The sequence below is a fragment of the Nyctereutes procyonoides genome, unplaced genomic scaffold, assembly GCF_905146905.1.
Source record: "Nyctereutes procyonoides isolate TBG_1078 unplaced genomic scaffold, NYPRO_anot_genome, whole genome shotgun sequence".
Lineage (NCBI taxonomy): Eukaryota > Metazoa > Chordata > Mammalia > Carnivora > Canidae > Nyctereutes > Nyctereutes procyonoides.
Genome location: NW_026575120.1, coordinates 25,677,248 through 25,699,372, shown reverse-complemented (window position 1 = coordinate 25,699,372; position 22,125 = coordinate 25,677,248). Strand labels below are relative to the sequence as shown.

The 22,125-nt window shown below is 53.0% G+C and overlaps 1 protein-coding gene across 6 annotated transcripts in view; it reads right to left on the bottom strand.

Annotated features, from left to right (window-relative positions):
- Positions 1-22,125, bottom strand: part of PRKAG2 (protein kinase AMP-activated non-catalytic subunit gamma 2) — a 264,343-nt gene that overhangs the window by 125,644 nt on the left and 116,574 nt on the right. Inside the window, exon 1 of one of the 6 annotated variants that reach the window (XM_055334707.1) lies at positions 20,967-21,334. The exons of the other annotated variants lie outside the window; for them this stretch is intronic. Within the exon in view, the coding sequence (XP_055190682.1) occupies positions 20,967-21,060 (94 nt within the window). The 5' untranslated portion in view covers positions 21,061-21,334. Of the gene's footprint in view, positions 1-20,966; positions 21,335-22,125 lie in introns of those variants that run through there. 6 annotated transcript variants of the gene reach the window in all.

The following is a 22,125-nucleotide window of genomic DNA, read 5'->3' as shown; positions in this document are numbered from 1 at the left end:
ACGTGCAGTCCCAAGCAGAGAAGTGTTCCAGTCATGCAAATCCATGCCACTCGCATTTACATTTTCCATACCACTCATTTGGCTGTGGGATACTCTCAGCAGCTTGCCAGCGCCCAAAGCCAATCTTACTTACGGGGTGCCCTGTGTGTTTGGTCACAAGTGGCCCTGCCACGGGGGAGCCGAGTACAAGCGGGCGTGGGGGTCCTCTCTGCTCGCTCTACAAACACTCCTCACCCCGGTGCACTGATCTGTCTTGGGAGGTGAGGCCGTTTCCAATTTCTCCTTTCTGTGGCCGGATAATTAAATCAAGGCAGGATAACAGAACGTGTTGATCACCGAGAACGGGAGACTCAAAGGCAAAAATCCCAGAAGGGCAGCGGGTCAGTGGAGAGAGAATTCGGAGCCTGACATCTTCGAAATCAGATACGCTGGTGTGCAAATCTGAATGCCTTAAACTGTCTTCTGGGAGTGCAGGGAATTTGGGGCTTTGTTATCTTTTGCTCTGACTCCCCACCCTCCTCAGTGGCCCCCAGGACAGACTCTCTTCTTTAATTCCAGAGCAGCGCGACACGCCCCTGATCACAATCCAGGCTGTTTCTTCAAGGACTCCTCGGCGCCTTTGCTTTACTTTTTAGCATGGAAAAATTTAAACACATATAAAAGAACAGAATCAGGAAGTCCCATCTTCCCTTCACCCGGCTTCATAGACTATGAACTCACGAGGACAGTTGTATAAGTGTCCTCTCTGACGCCTGCCAGGGAACCACTTAGAAGGCTCGTTAAAAAATCCCTGGGCCAAGTACCTGTCAGTTTAGGGGTGAAGTCCAAGACTAGTACTTTCTCCTTACATACCCCCAAAGGAGTCTCACAGACCAAGAGTGTAGGGGTTCATTTCAGAGGAAGGTTGGGGGCCGGGAGCTCCCCAGGCTCAGGTCCCCGCCCTGCCACTTACTGACTGGCTCACTTCAACAGTGTCTTACACTTTCTCAGTCTCATCTCCATCTGAATGTAGATATTATACAGTTGTTCTGAGGAATAAACACAGCAGCATGGGAAAAGTGCCTGGCACACAGCAAATGCCCATTAAACACCTGTTAGTGTTGCCCTGCTTTGCCATGGTTGGTTTCTAAGCCCAGGGGAAAATGTACACCTGGAGATTTTTTTTTTCTTTAAAGAGAGGGAGAAGGAGAGAGTATAAGCAGGGGTGTGTGTGGGGGGGGAGCAGAGAGAGAGAGAGAGAGAGAGAGAGAGAGAGAGAGAAGGAGAACCCTAAGCAGGCTCTATAGCCAGTGGGGCTTGATCTCATGACCCTGAGATCATGACCGGAGCCAAAATCAAGAGTTGGATGTTTCACTGCCTGAGCCATCCGGGTGCCCCAGGATGGAGACTGTGCAGGGGCTTTGTCCAAATCTATGAGCTCTGCAACCTCCTTGCAACAAGGCAGAGCCAGCCTATGTGTTTCTGTTTAGGGTCACAGACCTGAAGAAAGCAATAGGCAAACCAGGGAGTTCATATCTTGCTATTGGCCCCCAGGGGTCAGATACGGCATCGAACCTGAAGCTCCCTTTTCTTTATTAAGAAAGCACAAGGAGACTAGAGAAGGATACATGTTGAAGAGCTTACCATTAGATATCAAGCATGTTACCAAGGGAATAGTAATAATGCCACGTCTTCCTAGGCCCCTGTGACTCTGGGCTTTCATGAAAGGGGTAGGGGGCTGGGCAGGCTAAGCCCACCTTGTCCAGCCAGGACTGGATCCAATCACAAACCTTACTGCAGCGTTTGCCATGCATAGAGCTCAACTCACCGCACACACAGTAGGCGCGTAGCAGATGGGGGACACACTTCCCACCATGTTGACGTGGAAACCAAGGCTTACACAAAATCGTGCTTAACATGGTTGCATAGAAATTTATTTTGCAAACAACAGGGATTAATACAATTCTCAGTTCCTGGTGTGAATTCCTCTAAGGGAAAGAGTTTCTACAACCCAGAGCACTTCAGAAAACTTGTAGAACTAAGCAGGCAGCTGGATCAAAGATTTAAACCTTTCTGGGGCAGCTGAGGGCACATGGGGGCCGGGGGAAGGGACAGCATCAAAACTTTAGCCTCCATAACCTTTTAGGAGAAGGAGTGCTGGCAGCAACGAGAGCAGCAGCAACTTGCTCTATAAGAATTTGGGGAAACAAAAGAAGGAAAAAGGTTGCCCTTATAAAGTTAAGTTTTGAAAAACACATAAAGAGGACGTAATTAGCCATTGATGAGAGTTACCCAAGAGACTGATTCCATGGCTCAAGAATTTGGGAACACCCATAACTCCACTCAAGGTGACCCCGTCACCTGCAGGGAGGCAGAAATAATATTTTACTCTAATGTAGTAAGCAGAGACTTTTTGGAGGAATTCCAAGCCAAGAGAATGGTGGAAGGATGGTCATCCAAGGGCACAAAACAGGAAGCTCCAAACACCTTTCCACACACGGGCCAAGGGAAGGGTGGCCAGGCTCCAGACTGTCCGAGATCACACTAGAAGTCACTCAGCAGCTGTTGGGCTGGCTCCCCACATTGCTAGGCAGGTAGGGTACTGGTGTATGCACCCTGGTCCATGTGTGCCATCATGAGCACCAAGGAGATGAGAAAGCTTTAGACCTGGATGGTTTTATGAACTGAGAAATAGACGTCTTCTTGGTGAGCTGAAGAGAATGGGTTTTGGAGCCTACAAAGGTGATGACCCATCCTGAGACCTGGCGACCCACCAAGAAATGTCACTGTGTGGGAGAGGTCTCTTGGTAGCTTTGTCTCACCCTTGCTGGGGACCTCCCTCAAATTTACTGTACAATGTCGGAAGGGTGTTTGCCCACCCAGCATCTTTTACATCCTCCCTATGCTTGGTTTCTAGAGACAGGGAGAGGGGCTCTGTAGTGGGGAGATTCACTTTTCCAGGCCCCCCAGTGGTCGTAGCATGCCTCCAGGAGACCTAGACTGACCCATGGACATCCTGAGCCAAACTTCACAGAAGCAGGTGCAAAGCAGAATCTCCTGGTTTCTGGAGATGGAGGCTGGATAAGTCTGCTCAGGCTGCTATAACAGAATAGTACATGCTGACACGCTGAGTGCCCTCAACAACAGAAATTTCTTTTCCCAGGTCTTGAGGCTGGCAAGTCCAATATCAAGGTGCCAGCACGGTCAAGTTCTGGTGGAGATCTCTCTTCCTGGCTCGTAGATGGCTGCCTTCTCACTATGTCCTCCCATGGTAGAGAGTCTCCCTCTTCCCCATTTTAGAAGGCCACCAATCCTATCCGATTAGGTCCCCACCCTTATGACCTCATTTTACCTTAATCATCCCCTATATGCCCTGAATGTAGTCACAATGGAGGGATGGGGCTTTAATATATGAGCAGAGATGGGGAGCACTGCGTGACAAGAGTCGTCCTGGCATGCCCAGGGCCTGGCACCCCCAGTGCGGCCTGGGAGTCTGCTGCCCCTGCTCTGGGAGTGACTTTGGGCACTTCTTGAGAATACTCAGCTTGGTACTTGGCATCCCACGGATTTTGTGAGCTATTCAATATCCTTTGATAATTTTTTTTCTTTTTTGGTCCACTTAAACTAGCTGCAACTAATTTCTGGGCCTGTGGCTAAGCTCTCTGACCCCTTTCGGCTAGGCCGAATAGGACCCCTTTCCATGGAATCCATAACTAACTTTTCTGAATTTCCAAAGGGGATTCTCTGGCTCTTGCTCACCAAATATGATGGAGGCCAGCCCCCTCCTCCTCTCTCATAGCATTGTTCTGTTAGAATCTCTTGTGAAGGGTGCTTTGGGGCTCTAAGTAACAAAGTCTAATTCGAACTGGCCTGAACAATATCTGCCTTGGGCCAGAAAGTCCAGGGTGGGGCCGTGTGTCTTCTCTCTGTCCATCAGGGCTTCAGCTACTTTTCCTCATGGTCACAGGCAACTGCCAGCAGCTGGGGTAGTGTCTATGTTCATGTTGTGGAAGGACAGAAAAAAGATAGAACACTCTTCTTCATACCTCAGAATGGCAGTCCCCAACCCAAGTCAGCAGCTCTCAGCTGGGACCAGGATGAGTTGCCAGGTCTGTCCCAACTCCCAGTTTGTCAGGGAAACTGGCCATCCTGGGGCAAGTGCTCACAGGCCTGGAGGAGCCAGACTGAGCTCCAAGTGGCCTCGAGCAGGAACAAGTCCAGCCAGCAGGGAGGGTGCGGAGTCTAAGACACAGATTGACCAGGGTGACCCCTCCAGAAGTATATCCCAGCAGTCCCCAGCTGTATCATAGGAAAGGGGAGGGCTGCCCAGGGGGGCTGGTGGAGTGCAGGATACAGGGCAAGCCTCCAGTTTCCGGTGGGGATGAAACAAAGCACAGGCCCAAGAGTGACAGTAAGGAGGACGAGATAGCATCCCATTGGCAAAACCTGGGTCCGAAGTCAAGCCTTGATATGCTGCAAGATGCAGGCGCCAAGGTGGGATTCCACACAGCAGAGCTGTATTGGCTTCCGGGGAAGGGTGAGAAGGGGGAGCAGGGCAGGCAGGGGGAGCCTCAGACCGGATGTGGGATGACACCCGGGCATGAGGGGGCAGGGAGGATCAGATTGGGAGCAAGAGCCTAGGATGCAGCACGGTTGTGAGAAAGTTCTGGCCAGGCACATGGGGAGCTGCCCCTGCAGGAAGAGGCCGACTAGCCCCTGTGCACTTGGCGTCATGGCTTCTCCTTTGGACACAAGGACATCCCACCCTCAGCTTCCTTCTCCTTCAAGCATTAAAACCTACCCCTGGGAAAGAACCTTCTCTCAGTCCTTGCACCTCCTGCTTCCCTAGTGACTCATCTCTCCCTGGAAAAGGGGCTTTGCTGTGATAAAGGAATGCAAGTGGTTAACAGGCAGGGAGAACACAGAATTCCCTCCATCCTGAAAGAGTGAGGTTCTGGTAGGACCCACGGAGACAGCAGCCCGGCCTCCACGGGCTTCTCAGCCAGCACCGTGGCCATCCCACTGTCAGTCAACAGCTCAACACCAGTCCCTGCTCGGGGGCCATCACTTTCTTATTATGGATGTGCTGCTAGCACACCCAAACTGATAAGACACAGGCCCCAGGTGGTGACGGAAAGACATTCCTCCCTTCCCCAAAGCCTCTGAATCCTCTGACCAGGTCCCCACTTCTGAGCCTGCCTCCCCAGCCCCACATCCTGCCCTCCCCCTCCTCCCTCGGGTCTCTGCCTGCAGACACAGGGAAGCCAAGGACTGTGGGTAGGAAAGGCTTCCACCCTCCACTGAGGGGGAGCCACAGAAGCTCTGTGCTGGAGTCACTGGCTCCTTCTCTCCCCCAAGCACCTGCTGAGACATGCAGGGGCTCTTGGGGTTGACGTCAATTCTGAGTCAGGGTCGGGTCACCTCTGAAGCATTGGATCATTTCCTTTGGCCAATGCACAGCCACCCTGGTGAAGCTTATGATCCCCCCAGGCAGGCCAGGAGGAAGAGGGGCAGCACATATTTTGGGTTGTGTACTGCGGTCCTTCCTCCAGGGGCCCTGGACTTCCCTTCATTCAAGGGGTTCTTGGTCTACACTGGCTCGGGTCTGGGAACCGACTGTTTCTATTATTCCAGTTAGACTTTCGTTCACTTGACCTAGAACATGCCCACATATACAGATAAGAATGTAGCAGGCTTCCCTGTATCTCCTCCTGGGACTAGCACCATGAAGCAGCCGACACCCTACTCTGTGTAAGGCAGGCTCTTCCCATTGCTGCTTTGCTCTGCTGTCCCTAACGGTAACCAAGCTCATCTTGCCTTTGGTGATTAAGTGGTGCCACTTGGCCCCTGATACCTGGGATCTAACTGTCTTCCTTACATTTAGGATTTCCAAGGCAGTGGCACCACTTCCTACTATAATTTCTGACCCTTGGAGAGGAGTGACCATATTGCTTTGCCAAGATGCTGGGGCTCCCCTTACAAATTATCTGTCACCATCTTGACGAGGAGTGCGTCCTCTGGATTCTCCTTGGGGTGGGACTGGAGGGTGGTGAGCAGGTCTTACTCTCACAGTCCAATGTCCCGAAGCCTTTAGATCCCCTTCCTCTGGAGTGTCCCATGGCAGGCCTGGCATTTCAATTCCATTTAGTGTTGGCAACCTTTGGGTCCATGTTTCAGCCAGCCATACCAAACAACCTGCAGAGCCCTTCCCCCTCCCCCAAAGCCTCTGAATCCTCTGACCAGCTCCCTGCCCCCAGAGATCTTCTGCAGCCTCTTGGCAAGCCCAGGAGTGAGCATCTCCACTGAGTGAGCCACTCAGCCTTGCTCCTGTAGGCAATGCACTCATGGAAAGAGGTGACTCTCCCATGGGCTGTTCTTCTCAGAGTCTCCCAGGTCCAGAAAACCTGCAAGAACCCTTAGAAGGCAGGCTGGTCCTCACTCACCTGCAATGAATGCCAGGCCTGTCTCTATGTCTCAACTGCCCTGCTCCCCAAACCACACCCCCCACCCCAGTCTTCCTGGGTCTTTCTCAACCATTTTTCCTAAGGACCCCATGCTCCCAGGCCACCTCTCCAGGCCAACGCCTAGATGTCCTAACCCCCTGCACATCTCCTAACCCAGAGTCACTAACCTCTTCCATCCCCAGTGCCTTGCTCTGTGTGACTGGCTAATTGGTGTTCAGCAGCTAAATGCCAATTTGGATGGGCTTGAAGAGACACAGAGGCCTCTGGGAAGGATAATGGAACAGCAGATGATGCCAGGATCCAAATGCATGCCACCTGAGCTGAAACTTGCACCTTTGCAAAGTCAGATGTTGGGGACCTGGGGCCAGTCACTGTATCCCTCAGATCACACTGCAGGTGGCTGCCCCTCGGGATCCCATGGGGGCCCCATAACCCAGTGATAACTCGAGCTGGTCTCCAGTGGGTGTCGGGAGGCTCTCCCGCCTATGGGTGCACAGGCAACAGCGGGGCTCATTTCACTGTACACGAAGTCAGCGCCACAAGTCTGGTCCTAGGCTGCCAGTGACGAGGCCCACTGCTGCCTTGCAGGGCTTGCAGTCTTGGTGGGGAGAGATGACCACATCTGCTGACTGGTATCCACATACAACGGAATACTGTGCCATCCAACAAAGGAAGGAAATCCTGACACACACAACACAGATGAACCCTGGGGATGCCGTGCTAAGCGACATAAGCTACTCACAATGGGACAAATGCCGCATGACTCTACTTACATGAGTTACTACAACAGTCAAATTCACAGAGACAGAGGATGGGGGGCGGGGGGGTGCCAGAGGTCAGGGGCCAGAGAATGGATGTTTATGTTTCAGAAGGGCAGGAAGAAAGTTCTGGGGATGACGGTGGTGGTGGTTGCACAGCAACGCCAATGTTATCAATGCCACAGACCTGTAGCTTAAAAATAGATAAATGGTAAATTTCATGGTTACATGTTTGTTTTTTTACCCCAATATAAAAAAAATGCAAGAACAAAACAAAAATAAAGAGGGGCATTATCACTTGTCTCTACCATGTGTGGCTCATGGGCAGTCAGTTCCAGTGACTCAGAGAGGGGAGTCCCTGGGAAGGTCCAAATCCAAGCAGCCCAGGTGCCCCCACCTGCCTCTGAGCTGGACCCAGAGGGCTACTTCTAGTACCTTTGGCCCAACCACTCCCATTTCAAGCTTACTTCTCACTGTCACCCATATCCATGCTCTATTTCACCTGTATCTCAGAGCCAGGGCCTTGAGAAGGTCTCCATAAATCTTACATCCAATGTTTAAAAACGTGCCCTTGTTGTAGTGACTGGCATTGCTGAGCACCCACTGTGTGTGGGCAGGGTGCTCACCTTCGGAGGGTTGCCAGCCACACCCTGGCGGGCTCAGCTCAGCTCTGTCCAGGTGGGCGCCCCCTTCCTGCAGCAGCCCCCTCCAGAACACTCCTTCCACAAAGATACTGGGGCCCCATAGATGCTTGTGATTACGGGGAACTCTTTCAGGCTTTTGAATATTTGACATTTTATTTTAGTTTTTTTGTTTGTTTGTTTTTAGAAGACTTTATTTTTTTAAAAAGATTTTTTACTTATTCATGAGAGACACAGAGAGAGACACAGAGGGAGACACAGAGATCAGGCCCCATGGGGAGCCTGATGCAGGACTCGATCTCAGGACCCTGGGATCACACCTTGAGCCAAAGGCAGATGCTCAACCACTGAGCCACCCAGGCATCCCTAGTTTTTAGATTTTTAAGACAGAACAAAATGCATTTTAAAAATGCACATATTTCTTGCGGGGAATGGTAGTGATTTTTCTCTCCTGTGAAGCTGAGTTCTGTTTTCCTATGGGATGAGAACGAGGTAATCCCACCCCTTGAACCACTGGAAGGCTCTTCCTACCCCTTGCTAAGCTCACTCCTGCCCCTGCCAACGTTACCAACTCTTTCAACTCCTTTTCATAGAGGACAGGATTTTCAGGTCTTGTATCACCCTGATAATTAAGTTCCTGACCTTGAAAAGTGTTTACAATCCCACAGAATTAAAATTTAAGATTAATAGAATAAGGCCCACCGGAACGACTGTTAATAATTCAGTATTAAATCCTGTGATTTGGACCATAAAGTAGAAGACAGATGAGGTCTAAGCAGGGGAGGCTTCTGTGCCCCTGTGGCCCTGGGAATGCTGGCAGGGGACTGGCCATCCCACCCCAGGCCTTTCTGCTTTTAGGCTGGTGGGGGGGGGTCGGGTAAAAAGGTCCGAACACCAGACACACCTCGAAATCTGTCTGGGGACTCACAGCTGAGCAGGCTGGGCCCTCCCCCACCTTGATTTCCTTTGGTTTTTCTATCTCAGGGATGAGGTGATCTATTTTTAGTATAGAGGCTGCTGTAAGTGAGAAGTTGCTATAGCGACAGCTGGTGGTTACAAACCAGGTCCTGCTACAGTTCCCAGTCATAAATAAATCCCAAACGCTGAGCCCCGGGAAGCACGCAGCTTTAGAGATGGGAGGCTCCTCCCGGATCCACCAGGGACCCCGCCTGCAGTGCTTCACAGTGTGCAGTGAAGAGGCTGAGCCTGAGTGCTTGCTGGTGGGGGAGCCAGGCAGGACGTGGGGTGCTGGGCACTGCCTTTCACTGCTTCCCTGGGGAACTGATGCTGTGCCCCAATTCACCAGGTGAGGGAAAGCACCTGTGTCTGTGTAGAGCTAGATGATGGGCGGAAGGAGTCGATGGTGAGCGCAGGGCACCAGGTGAGGAGGTGTGAAGATGTGCAGACATGGGGATGCCTGCGGGGCTCAGTGGTTGAGCGTCTGCCTTCAGCTCAGGGCGTGATCCCGGGTCCGGGGATCGAGTCCCACAGGGGCTCCCTGCGTGGAACCTGCTTCTCCCTCTGTGTCCCTGCCTCTCTCTCTCTCTAATGAATAAATAAATAAATAAAATCTTAAAAAAAAAGTGCAGACATGGCCTCTGCTTAGAGACTAGCCTGGGAGGGGGGTGCTGCACATACAGCTGAGGTATCAACCGGGACTCCCCATGTGTGTGCGCTATGACCAGCAGTCCTTGCACGTGTCCAACAGAGGTGTGCAAACATACAAGAACACTCACGGTGGGACTGGGTCAGAGCCCCAAACCGGAACCCGCCCATGTCCCTCCAGGCAAGTGGGTGGAGGAATTACCGTCTGTGCAGAGGACCGGGTGTTCCTCCTCTGGTGACTGAAGAGGGTGAACAGTAGCTTATGGCAGCAGCCGGGCCACATCTCACAAAGAGCAAGGGAAAGCAGCCAGATGGTGAAAACCAAATCGTGTCTGGACCCATGATAGAACATTCCACACCAGATCATGCTGGTCTCGGAGGGGAAGTGCCCCAGAGGGAGTGTGGGAGAGGCTTCTGGGGTGCTCTCGTGAGGCTCTGTCCTTGATCTGTGCATTGAGTTACACAAGCATGTTCAAACTGCAAATTTGCCACCTATAGGATTCGTACACGTTTCCGTAGGCTTCCACTTTAGTAAAATCTACATTGACAAGGTTTCAAAAGTCAGTGTTGCATTGTTAATCAAGTATCAATGACGCAGTACCGGAGGTTGGTTTGTGTGTGGGTGCTGGGACCTTCTAAGAGCAGTGGACTCAAGCCCTGTCTGGTTACTAGTCCAAGGACAGAAGTTCCAGGCCTGGACCTAAGGACAGGGTGATTCCAGGTGATCTACCACCAGCCACAGGAGCTCTGCTGTGGGGCTACGCAGGAGAAGGGAGGCTGGTGTAGCTGGGAAGGGGGACCCTGGACAGGCTTTGGTAGGCAATGGCAATCACCCCCAGGCTGGGCGCACCTTGAGGGCTCCTGGCCCACAGGTGCCAGCCTGAGACACAGCTCGTCTTCCTGGGGTCCCCTCCAAGACCATTACTCAGGTCGTGGCCACAGCTGCTCTGAGGTCATCTGGAGACTATGGCCACCTCTGTTTCTCCTCTGATCAGCTTTGGCTGCACTGTGACCAGGCTGAGTCACCCAGGAGCATCCCCATGGCTCACAGACTGCTTGGGGCAGCAGCCAGAGTGTGGATGAAGAATGTGGCAGAGAAAGGGAGGCTTTGAGTGTTACTGCAGCCAAGGGGGTACAGGTGGCCTGCCTCGCACATATTCAGTAGAGGGAAGCCCTATGAAAAGGGTGCCCAGAATCGCGGGGCCAACGCTGACTGCAGAGGCCTGAGACACTCATCTCCCTTGACAGACTGCCGTGTGTGCCTGACATGTCTCTTGGCCTCAGTTCTCCCACCTGTGAAATGGGAACACCCCTCCACCATCCCCTCTACCTGCCTTAACAGAGTTCTTGGATATAAAACATTGTAGAGCCAAATCACGTGAGACCATCCCTAATAGCTCACAGTGATGTCCCTACCACCCAGGTCAGCACTCAAGGTCCTGGCTATGTCCCAGCACCCGCTCCTTCTCACACTGGCCTCCCTCTACTGTACCACATGACTCCCTCCTGGACCTGGCTGGCTGCTGCATGGTCTCCTACTTGTGCCTCAAGGCTGGCAACCAGGGCCCTGTGCATGGCAGTGCGGGGAGACATCTGCCCAGAGACGCCCACCTCAGAGCAACAGGGTGGCCCGAACGCAGGTGGCAGGAGGTGTGAGGTAGGGGCTGCCCCAGGGGCTGGAAACACCTGCAGGCCCCTCTTCTGGGGGGGGGGGCAGGGGAGGCCAAGGGAAGCTGCTGCGGAGGCCCTGGCTCTTCCCTCTGGACCCTCTTCTAACACCCTCCTTGGCTGACACCCCTTCTGGAAGCCCCAGCCTGGCATTCTAGGTTCTGTCAAACCTGGCACCATTTTCTTTCTAGAATTTTCTGTGACTGCCCCCCCCCCACCCGTCTCCATCACTTCAGCCTCACCACCCAGGTCCAGTGCAAAGAGAGCCCAACTCTGCCCAAGCCCCAGAGCGTTGAGCACCAGCGCCCATCCTGGGGCCTCCCCTGTAGGCAGGTGTCCTTAGGCCCAGCCAGACCATAGGCAGCCGTGAGCCACATCTCATATGCTCACCTCATTTTTATTTTTTTTATTTATGATAGTCACAGAGAGAGAGAGAGGCAGAGACATAGGCAGAGGGAGAAGCAGGCTCCATGCACCGGGAGCCCGATGTGGGATTTGATCCCAGGTCTCCAGGATCGCGCCCTGGGCCAAAGACAGGCGCCAAACCGCTGCGCCACCCAGGGATCCCTCACCTCATTTTTAGCACCCGGCTAACATACACACATAATAATACATACATTTATCTGACAGATTACCTTGGGGTTTCTGGCTTATCTAATGATGTACAACCAGATACACATCAGAAAAGAAATGTGTCAAAACCTGGTTCGTATAGAGTCCAGACTGCACGGCCTACTTTCAGGCTCAATATGTGGCCCAAAGGGCTGGTCTGAAAGCTGCCAGTGTGCCTCCCATCATACCCATCTCTCTCCATGGTGGAATCTTTTCAAACTAAGTCCTATTTTTTTAAAAAAAGATTTTATTTATTCATGAGAGACACAGAGAGAGGCAGAGACACAAGCAGAGAGAGAAGCAGGCTCCCTGCAAGGAGCCTGATGTGGGACTCGATCCTGGATCCTGGGATCACGCCCTGAGCTGAAAACAAATGCTGAACCACTGAGCCACTCAGATGTCCCACTAAGCCATACTTTAAATCCACAGAAAGGGATACAGTAATTTCAAGAAAATGACTTATTTATATAAAGCATCAACGGGTCTCATTTTTTTCAGTGTAAGTTTAGAATATCAGCATTTTCTTAGAATGAGTCTTCTTGCATATACTGAACACACAGCTCTAGGGAATATGGAGCTTAACCAAGGTCAGTAGCATGCCTCAGAGACAGGGCCCTCCTCCCAGCCTGGGCCACCCCCTCCCACTGTGCCTCAGTGTCCTCCTCCTCTGGAGGAGCAACACCTATGTGTAGGGAGAAGCTCACAGATCACTTGCATGGTCCTCCAGTAACTACTCAGTGTCCAGCACAGATCAAGTTCCACATTAGGTTCTATCTGTGAGGATTTTGTTCTCCTATTTTACAGAAAAATCTGAAATCATAGTGACTTCAGCAATGGAGAGGTTTAGTCTCCTTTCAGACAAAGGATGCCTGGCAGGTAAGCCGTCCAGAGCTCTATGGTAACCCCGGCTCCTGTCTCTATATTCCACTGTCCTGAGTCCTTATCTTTGTCCTCAGCAGTCACCTTAGGGTCCAAGATGGCTGCCAGAGCTCCAGTCATCACACCTGCATTCAAGGCAGGTGGAAGGAAAGGGAAGCAATGGGGAACCACTGTTCCCCTCTTTTACGAGTCTTTCCCATAAGCCTAAACAACATTCCACTTTGCAGCTCACTTAAGAACGCTGTCACGGGTCCTTGCAAGCTTTGTGCAGGCCACAGACTGAGAACCAGGTCCCGTTCTTGAGGAGGGGGTGGGTCACAAATGTGGGCAACAATCGGATTTCTGTCAGGGGCAGAGAACGAGGCACAGTCTCCACCCCTGAGGAGTTTGGTGAGTGCTGGCGTCGTCTTTTCTATCAGCCTGGAATGAGGGCATACTCCCTGGGGGCCACGGTTCTCTGGGCACTTGGCACCGTTGAGCCACCTGAACAATGCGGAGCCCCACAGTGGAAACCTCCAGCAGAGCTCCACTGTTTCTTGTTTGGGAGAAAACCTGCTTTTTCTAGGGTGGCCCTGGGGACCCACCTCCTGTGAGGCTTCGTGGATCTCAGTGGGAACATCCGGAACAGGAGGTTGGGCCCAGCATGCATGAGGGGGCGCTGTGCTGGGTGGGTGCCACCCGGGATGACCTTCCAAGCGCTGAGACACCTGTGTCACTCCCCTGAGCTCTGGGCTGCCATGCTAAGGGCTTCTGACACAGCAGGCCTGGACCCCTCGCGGCTCCCTCCATTCCTCCCCTGTCACTAGACACCCAGCTGGTGACCTCAGCCTAGAGCCACCCTCCCCTCCCTGGCCCCAGCCCCCACTGGACCCTTCTGACAAGATCTCAGTTTACCCTTTAACGTTTATCATCCTTCATCCTACGCTTTTGGGGCCTATTGTTACGTGTTTGCTCAAAGTCTATGTGCTTCCCCACTGTGTCGCCTGCAGTCACATCCCACAAGCTATGGCTGGAGCTCAACAGAGTGAACAATGGAGATGGAGCGGGACATGCAGACACCAGACGAGGCAGTGATGCCCATGCAGGGGGCCAAGGTGGGGCAGAGAACCAAGGTGAGGGCGCAGGCCGGGTGGAGGTGCTGTGCCCAGTGGGAGTCAGGGTGGTGAGGCTCAGGGAGGCCTCAGGATGGAGGCAAGCTGGACTCAGACCGTCTATTCCACATCTCCTGAGGAAGGTATACTGGCCAGGCCACACCTTCCCATCACGTTCTTACAGAAATAAGGGCACGGACTCCACACCAGGCAGCCACAAAGCATCCCTGCCATCTGCCCGCCTGCCCGCCAGGCACGTGGTTGGTTCATGGCGGCACCTGCACCCTCACCCCCAGATGCTCACATGGCACTTTCTGCGGCCTACAGAAACCCCACTGGGGACACACAGCCCTTCACCTTGGCCCACAGGCACCAGACATGTGCCCCATACTCGAAAGACCGTGTCCTTGAAAGGAAAGGCAGAAACCCGCCCCCAGAGGGAAGTAGCCTAAGGGGAAGCCGGGTATGCAAGGCCCAGGAGGCCACGGTGTCTGGACCCTGGGTGCTGGAGGCTCAGCTCTCAAGGAAGCCAGACTGTCCCCCTGCAGAGTTGAAAACACTTGGAAGTAAAAGGTAAAGAGGAGGCAGAAATATGGGAATGCGATCAGATACAAACTATATTTTCTGATTTTCTGTGTTCTTGTTCTGAAATCTGAGTCCTCACCCATGGGAGAGAGGCTGCCCCTCCCAGGGCCACCAATTCTTACACAGAGCATGCCTTCCATAGGCAAACAGACCAATCCAGAGCCCCTACTCAGTACCTCTCCTCGGGTTCTTACACTCAGAAGGCATGATTTGCACCCCGGCCTAACCACCCCAGAGCCAGGGACCAACAACCAGAGACAGCCTGACACCCCCACAGCCTGCTGGAAATATTCAAATTAGCCAATTCTGAAGCCGCTAACCCTGCCTGGCCTTGCCTTTCCTGTGGAAACCGTAATGAAGGCTCCCGTAAACCCTCCTTTTGAGAATACATCTCCCCATCATCTACAGGAGGCCTTTCTCTTTTTCCTTCTTTGCTCCATACTGGCAGACATTAAAAGGTTTCCCAATGTATATACACAGTAAACTGCCAACAGAAAAGCTTCAAGGGACATACGTGTTCATCCCAACTAACCAAAATTTCCCAGAAACTTTTGATGGAAGTGCATCTGTCCTGAAGGGGCTTCCCAAGGCCTTCCCTTCCCCAGGGACTGAGTATCGAGACAGCAGGTGCCAGGCCTGCCATCTGAAGCTCAGGGGGTCCTGTTCTCTGCTGGGTCCAGCCTTGTCTCCCAGCAAAGTTGTGTTTCTGAGGAGGAAGGGGCTGTAGGTGATCTGGTTTATAGAAACAAAAGTGATAGAGAGATGGAACGCAGTCTTGGCTGGGTCCTAGTAGTTTCACCACTTGTTTCCTGTTCTTGATGAAATCCCTGGCATTAGCTGATTTGTGTTCCATCTTTCAACCCGACATGGGGCTCGGCCAAGCATTTCAGTGATCTGAGTGACCCAAACTGGCTTCTGAACCTGCCTTGAGCCTTCTACTCCCTCCTTCCCAGCAGTGCTCTTGCTCTGGAGCCCCAAGACCAGGTACCTGTGGACCCGCTTTCACAGCCAGGGATTTCTCCAGGCCCACCGTCATTGCATGGCTCTGGGGCCACTGTTCACACTGGACTCTTCAGGCCAGGCATAGGTGTGACCTGGGGCCTAGCTGGCAGGGCACACGCGCCCTCCTGGGGGCTTACACTCTGGACCACTACCCCTGTCATGGGATACCTGTGAAGGCCAGCCGGGGCAGGGTCAAGGCCTGGGCCCAGGGACATGTGGGACAAGAAGCCACGTAGGCCCTCAAGGAACATCCAAGGGCTGGTGCTTGAGAGCATCTGGACCTTGTATGTTTTTTCTTCTCAATCATTAAAGACAAACTATTACTTGAAGACAGACTTCATCCCGCTCTTTAAATGTACCAACTTCTTGATTTCATCTAGAAGCAAGAAGCCCACACAATGCTTTCGGCTGCCCAGGCTCCTGGGCCCTAAGACCTGCCACGGGCCAGGTCCCTCTGGGAGGTTCTGGATAATGGAGCATCAGGGTTTGTCTGACCCCAGCCAGTTATTCCAGCCCTAAGCCGAGTCACCGAGCCATAGGACGCTTCTCTACCACTGTCCAGACTCACTGTGTTTAAATCCCCCCTTTTCCTGAGTGTTCTTTCTCCCTTACTTCTCTATGTACTCCGCCGGCCCTGCAATCTCATCTTACTGCCTATCAGATACCTGTGGTGCCAGCATCATTTGTGCAGTGTCAGACCAGGGCTCCCCAGAGGACAGCAGCTCCGGGATCCATACTGCTTACACGCTACCTAACCTCTTGGAACCCATGAGCACCCATTTCCCTGTCTCTGTTGTCACTCAGCCTGCTGCCAGGATGCTCCCCTCTGTCCTGTTGGGACTGAGAAGGGAAGGGGCATGGAGAGTGACAGTTCCAGCCACCACTGTTTCCCCCAGTCCTCCTCCAAGACCCTGGGGTCACCACACAGATGGGGAGCCAAAGGACATATCGGGGGAGCACACAGCCCGAGGGAACGCACACCCCGAGCCTCTGTGCCTCCCGCCAGCCTGAGGGGTGGTGACCGCCTGCCCTGCTGAGTGATCCAGGGAGCCTGCAGAGAGGATGAATCCAGAAGTGCTTAACTGAGATTTTCCCAGGAAGCCCTCAGCCGGGCCATGCCTTCCACCTGTTGTCAACCAGGGGCCCGTGTCCAGGGACCGCCAAGCAGTACATGGTAACAGCTGCCCAGGGGAGTCAGGGAGAGGAATGAAGAGCTCCTCCAGCAGGGGCACAGGGTGGGATGGAAGGGGGCCAGTGAGCCAGGCCTCTGTCTCCTGATTTCTAGCTGAGATGGGCATTCCTACACTGTGTGCTGCTCCAGAAACACCATGAAATGCCCTCCTGTAATCCTAAAGGCCTCCATCCCTGACTGCTATGGACTCTGAAAGACCCCACACACACCCCGAACACCCCACCCTTGCAGATGAGATGCTGTATCTCCAGGAGTCCTCTGAGTAAGCACAAATTTGGCAAAGAGAATAAGAGCCAGGGCTGGGCGGTTCCAGGTGGGCACCAGGCCCACAAAGAGGCAGGGTGGGGGCTGCAGTCCCAGGGTGGCCATAGGGAAGGCCACCAGGGCCCATTAGGGCTCTCCTTGGCTTCCAGGGGCTCCCTCTCAAGCAGATACGACCTCAAGTCCTCTGCATGTCAACACAACAGTGAATAACCTGGCCGCCGAGCTCACCCTTCCACCTGGTCTCCCACTGAGCACTTGGGTCTGCCTCCTTTTGTCCATACACTGGCCTCTTGCTGTTCCTGGAACACAGCAAGGTGTCCCTCCTCAGCATCCAGGCTTCTACCTGGCTGGAAGGACCTGCACACAGGGGTCGGCATGGCCTGCCTCCTCGTGTCTCTCAAGCCTGGGCCGAGGAGACCTCCTGCCCACCCAACTGACCCCTTATCCTGCCTCTTCCTCTACTGCACTCACCACCACCTGGCATCGCAAATGAAGGCTCACTTGTCTGCTGAACAAGCCACAAAGGACAAGTACCATGTGATTCCACTTGTGTGAGGTTCCTAGAGCACTCAATTCATAGAGACAGGAAGTTGAAAGGCAGGTGCCAGGGGCTGGGAAGGATAGGATGGGAGGGGCTGTTTGATGGGTGCAGAGTTTCAGGTGGGTGTGATGGAAAGTTCTGGAGATGGATGAGGATGGTAATTGTACAACAATGTAAATGTACTGACTGCCACTGAACTGTGCACTCAGACGTGGGTAAGGTGGGAAATCTTACCTTACCACAATTTAAGAAACCATCTCAGGGGTCTGCCTCAGTAGGGGTGGTGGGTGTCTTGCTCACTGTTGCACCCCAGACACTGGTGGGACTGTCAGAGCACCCAGCATAGCTGAACCTGAGGATGGGAATGTGACACTGTTCTCCCTACTTCTCTATATGCTTGAAAACGTCCATGACAGAGAGGTAAAGATGTGTGTTTGAACAAAAGACTGAATGAACACTGGTGTCTTTCGAGGTGACCGCAATTGCACGAAGGCCACGGAGGGATGGGCAGGGAGCAGAGGGGGACAGGCTGCGGGAGGCAGGACAGACCACAGACGCCACTTTCCAGCCAGGCCCGCGCTCGAGGCCAAGGGCCAGGGACACTCCCCCCAAGTACCATGCCTGCTGCAGCTCCGCTTGCAGAGAGCTGGGCCTGGCAGTGTGGGGGCATGAGTGCACCTGGGCATGAGGAACTCTGGAACTTTTTCCAGAAGAGGTTGTACATGGATCCCGAAGAAGACTAATGGGAAGGGGAGGCTCTCTGTAAAGCAAAGACCCATCAGATGTTCTGGTCTTCAGGGTCACTGAGGTACCCCTGGCAGCACAGGGACAGAGCGCCAGCTTCTGGATGCACTCCTTGGCTTCCTATCTCCAGAGGGGTCCCCAGAAGGGATCCCTTAAGACTCCAAGTACACACATCTTTTAATTACTCCCCTCTACTTGCAGAGGGTAAACTTGCTGCGGCCAATTCTCATCTATCTCGTCTATCTCGTCTAGCATAATCCTTCCTAGTCTTCCTTTTACAATTCTTATTATTATTGCCACAGGCTCTTTGTCAACATAATCTGGATGTCTGTGGGCCAGAGAGGCTGGAAAATCAAAATCATCGCTTCCTCATCACACAGAGCATGAAAACCTGAGGTGCCTGACTCACTTTGCAGGGGAGCTGGGAAGACACTAAACTCTGAGGCCAAAACGGATGAGCTTTTCATGAATCTGAACTTTCAGGGTGTTTTATCACAAGTCTTGAAGGTTCCAAATACCAAGGAGAGTCAAGCACCTGCAAAGCAAAATGCCATCCAGGCAAATACAAATGGACTTTGTGATTGCTGACCAGCCATGGCCTGATTCTGTTGCTCTGGCCAATCAGGAGGCTGTGGAGACAGATGTGTGCGAGTGTGTGCACGGGTGTACGTGTGCACACGGGTGCAGCAATGATGTGTCTCAGCCTGAGGAACTGCAGGAAAACCAGCCAGTGAGACAGAGCGTGCCTTGTTCCAGGAGGAACAGCTCTACCCTCAGCTGTAGCTGAGGACATGGTGAATGGCTCCCGGGACAGCAGGCATGGTCCCATAGGGTGAGGACCCAAGCTGACCACCTGAGTGTTCTTGATTTGAGGGAAACGGAGCTCAAGCACAGGACATTGTCATCACCCTCATGGAAGCTTTCTTGGGGGCACAAGAGACTTCCTCTAAAACTCTGTGCTTCAGGAATAACCGTCGGAAAGAGTGGATCAGGACGGCTGAAAGGGAATTCAGAAAACAAGAATCCCAAAGCAATATACCTGTTTATCAACCAGGAGCAGTGCCTCCCATAACCAGCAATTCTGTAGCGAGAATGTGTGATAGGGTCAGAATGACAGACGGGGCGCCCCCTTGGGGACACGTTCCTGTCCCTGAGGAGCCAGGAGATCACAGAACAGGTGACTGGACTTTACGGGAGGGATGGTTAAGCCGAGTCCTAAGGGGTTAGTGAGGCACAGAGGGCAGGGGATGTCCAGTGGACACTGTGCTGTTTTTTCATTCAGCATCTCCCTGCTTGGCACTGTCAGAGGGGCCGACACCTGCCATCGGGCTTTGCTCTTGGCTCCTTGCACATGGAGACTAACAAAATCAGGACACGCCACAGACCTGGATGCCTGAGCTTCGGCCCCCTCCAGCGCCTCAGCCTGCTTCCCAAGCCCCTGAGGGAGGTTCTGGAGGGAGCCCTGATTTTCCTGACCCCAGAGCTGGCATTTGCATGTGAGCACTGACAAAACTTAATCGACATTCAAATATTATTTTTTATCTCTGAAGCATAAGAGATATGATGACAGCCAAATTTTAAGTGCAAGAGGAGAAATCATAGTCTGGCAAATAATAGGCTTTTAATAATGGGTCTGCCCATCCCCATTAGCAAAATGAGACTTTTAGTTAAATATTGGGTTTGGATTTAATTCCAAGGTAAATGAGTGTTTATTACTTTATTATTTAAAAAGAGTCTTCTTTTCAAACCACACCTATGACTCAAGTCCAAGACATCTGCCATTCCTTTCCGGGGCAGGGGCATGCGTCATGCTCCTACCTAACCTCACCATAGCATCCTATCACATACTACTCCTGATCCTTCACAAGCTTGAAAACTCCCTGGTTCCAGGGATGCTGTGTCCTTTGGTCACACTCCCCAGGGTCACCAGCCTCCCACTGGGGCCGCCAGAGGCTTTCTGGAAGTAGCTGGTTAAATTGGATTAGCAAGCGAAGTCAGCAAGTTTTATATTCATCTGAGATGTTTTGCCAAAGTCATTTCTCTACTATGACGCATGAGGACTGTTTTTTTTTTTTTTTTGACACCATGTCACATTCCACTCAAGAGACACAATTTAAGGCACTGCTCAGCTTCCCCCATCTTCACGACCTCTGGGATGTACGTGTGGCCCTGTTGCTCAGGAACGTCCCACGGCAGACAGGCAGTAGCCACCAGGAACTTAAAACGAAGAAGCCTGCCATCTAATTTTGAGTGGGCAGGTCTTAGCCAGGCTTCTGGGAGCTAAGACTGCTTTGGCATCTACCTGCCGCACCAGCCAGCCAGCCAGAGGGAAAACCTACCCCAAATCCACAGGTCACTGGAAGTGCTGAATCGCAGACGCTCCCCCACCTGTCCTGGTCACGCTGGTTCCCCTCCCTGTGTGTGGAGAAGCTGAGGCAGGTCCCAGAAGCCAGGGAGACCACAAAGCAAACTTCTCCCCCAGGGGACACAAATCAGGCTGGTGCTTTTCCCTCCCACATTAACCCTTGATCGGTCTGATTACTCAGCCACAGTGCCTAGGGTCTGTCCCCTTGACCCATAACACTAGTCTTCTCTATCCACACACATTTTACCTTTAACAGCCAAAATAGTCCCAGCCCATTCTTTATTTTTCCCAAGCTGCCGGTTTTGCCTAAATGAACGACAATCCAATTGCTCCCTAACCCCATCGGGCCAGGTGTGGTAAAACAGAGGGGACAGTCTCAGAATAGCGTTGGGCAGTTCACTGCAAGCATTACCATCAACAAGAAGACCCTTGTCACCCGAGTCCTCTAACTACCGCCTGGCAGTTAGTTCCGCACACAGCTCCTGCTTAGGAGGCTGTGCACACACACACAAACTGTGGGGCGTCCCCCCTCTGGCCCAGGGCCAGCAGAGAACTGGGCAAAGGGCAGGGTCCTACCAAAAAGGCCATGGGGCTCCGACTGGCGCCTCTCAGTGCTCCGGTTTGGATCCTTGTGCTTCTTGTTCCCCCTGAGACTGCCGAAGCGCTTCATGAGTAGCTGTGGCCCCACGAGCAGTGGCAGGTGACCATGCCAGGACCCGCAGAGCCCTGCGTCAGCACCAGGTGGCAGGGAGCCAGGGCAGGGGCAGCATCAGCCGGCAGGTGTGGGGCACCGGGGCACCGGCAGCCTCAGCCAACAGGAGCCCTTGAATCCAGGGGCCCTGGCCAGGGGCCCTCACGCCCACACAGGTGGGTCCCTCTCAGGGCCGGCAGCCCGGGGACTTGCAGGGCAAGCCCAGCGCAGTCCTTCCTCCGAGGGAGAGCTCAGCTGCCCTCCCCTGCACGCCTCCGGAGCAGCCCGCTGGCCTTAAGTAGGCAAGACGCCGCCGGAAGCGCGGCACAACCTGCCGCGGGTTTGTTTATGTGGCTAAGGTCAGCAGAGTGCTCAGAGGCTCCAGGGCTTTTTCCTCCTTAAAATCAGAAAAGGAGGCAAGACTAAATAGGCGAGCGGCGCCCCGGCCCGCCGGTCATGTGCAGATCTGCAGATGTCTCTTTAAAAAGACTGTAAAAGGAAACCGCCCTGGACAGACAATTCTTGGCACCAATTGGCCGGAGCACATTCCCATTATGACATGACATCACACAACTATTTTGATTCATGTGTTCCAGGGTTCCACGGGGTCAGGAGGCTCCAGCTGCTTCTTGGTAGAGGAGCCACGGGTCCCCAGGCTGGAAATCACGGAACCTATTATTTTAGCTCGTGCTCCTTCGCGATGAGAGATGCGAGGAGGGGGTTACAGGGACCCCTGGAATTCCCCGGAAGGTTTCTTCAGCAAATGCACACTTTGAGCCCTGGGCTTGTTAAGAATTGTAGAATGACAGAGCTTGCTTTTATTTATTTATTTAGTAGACACCACACTCGCAGGGAGCCCCACATGGAGCTGGAACTCATCACCCTGAGCTCAAGACCTGAGCTGAGATCAGGAGTCAGATATTTAACCTGATTGAGCCACTCAGGACCCCTAGAATGACAGCGCTTTTAGACAGAGATTTTAGAAAGGATCTAATCCAGCGTTCTTCCATTACAGATGGGGAAGTTGAGGCTCAGGAAGGGGCT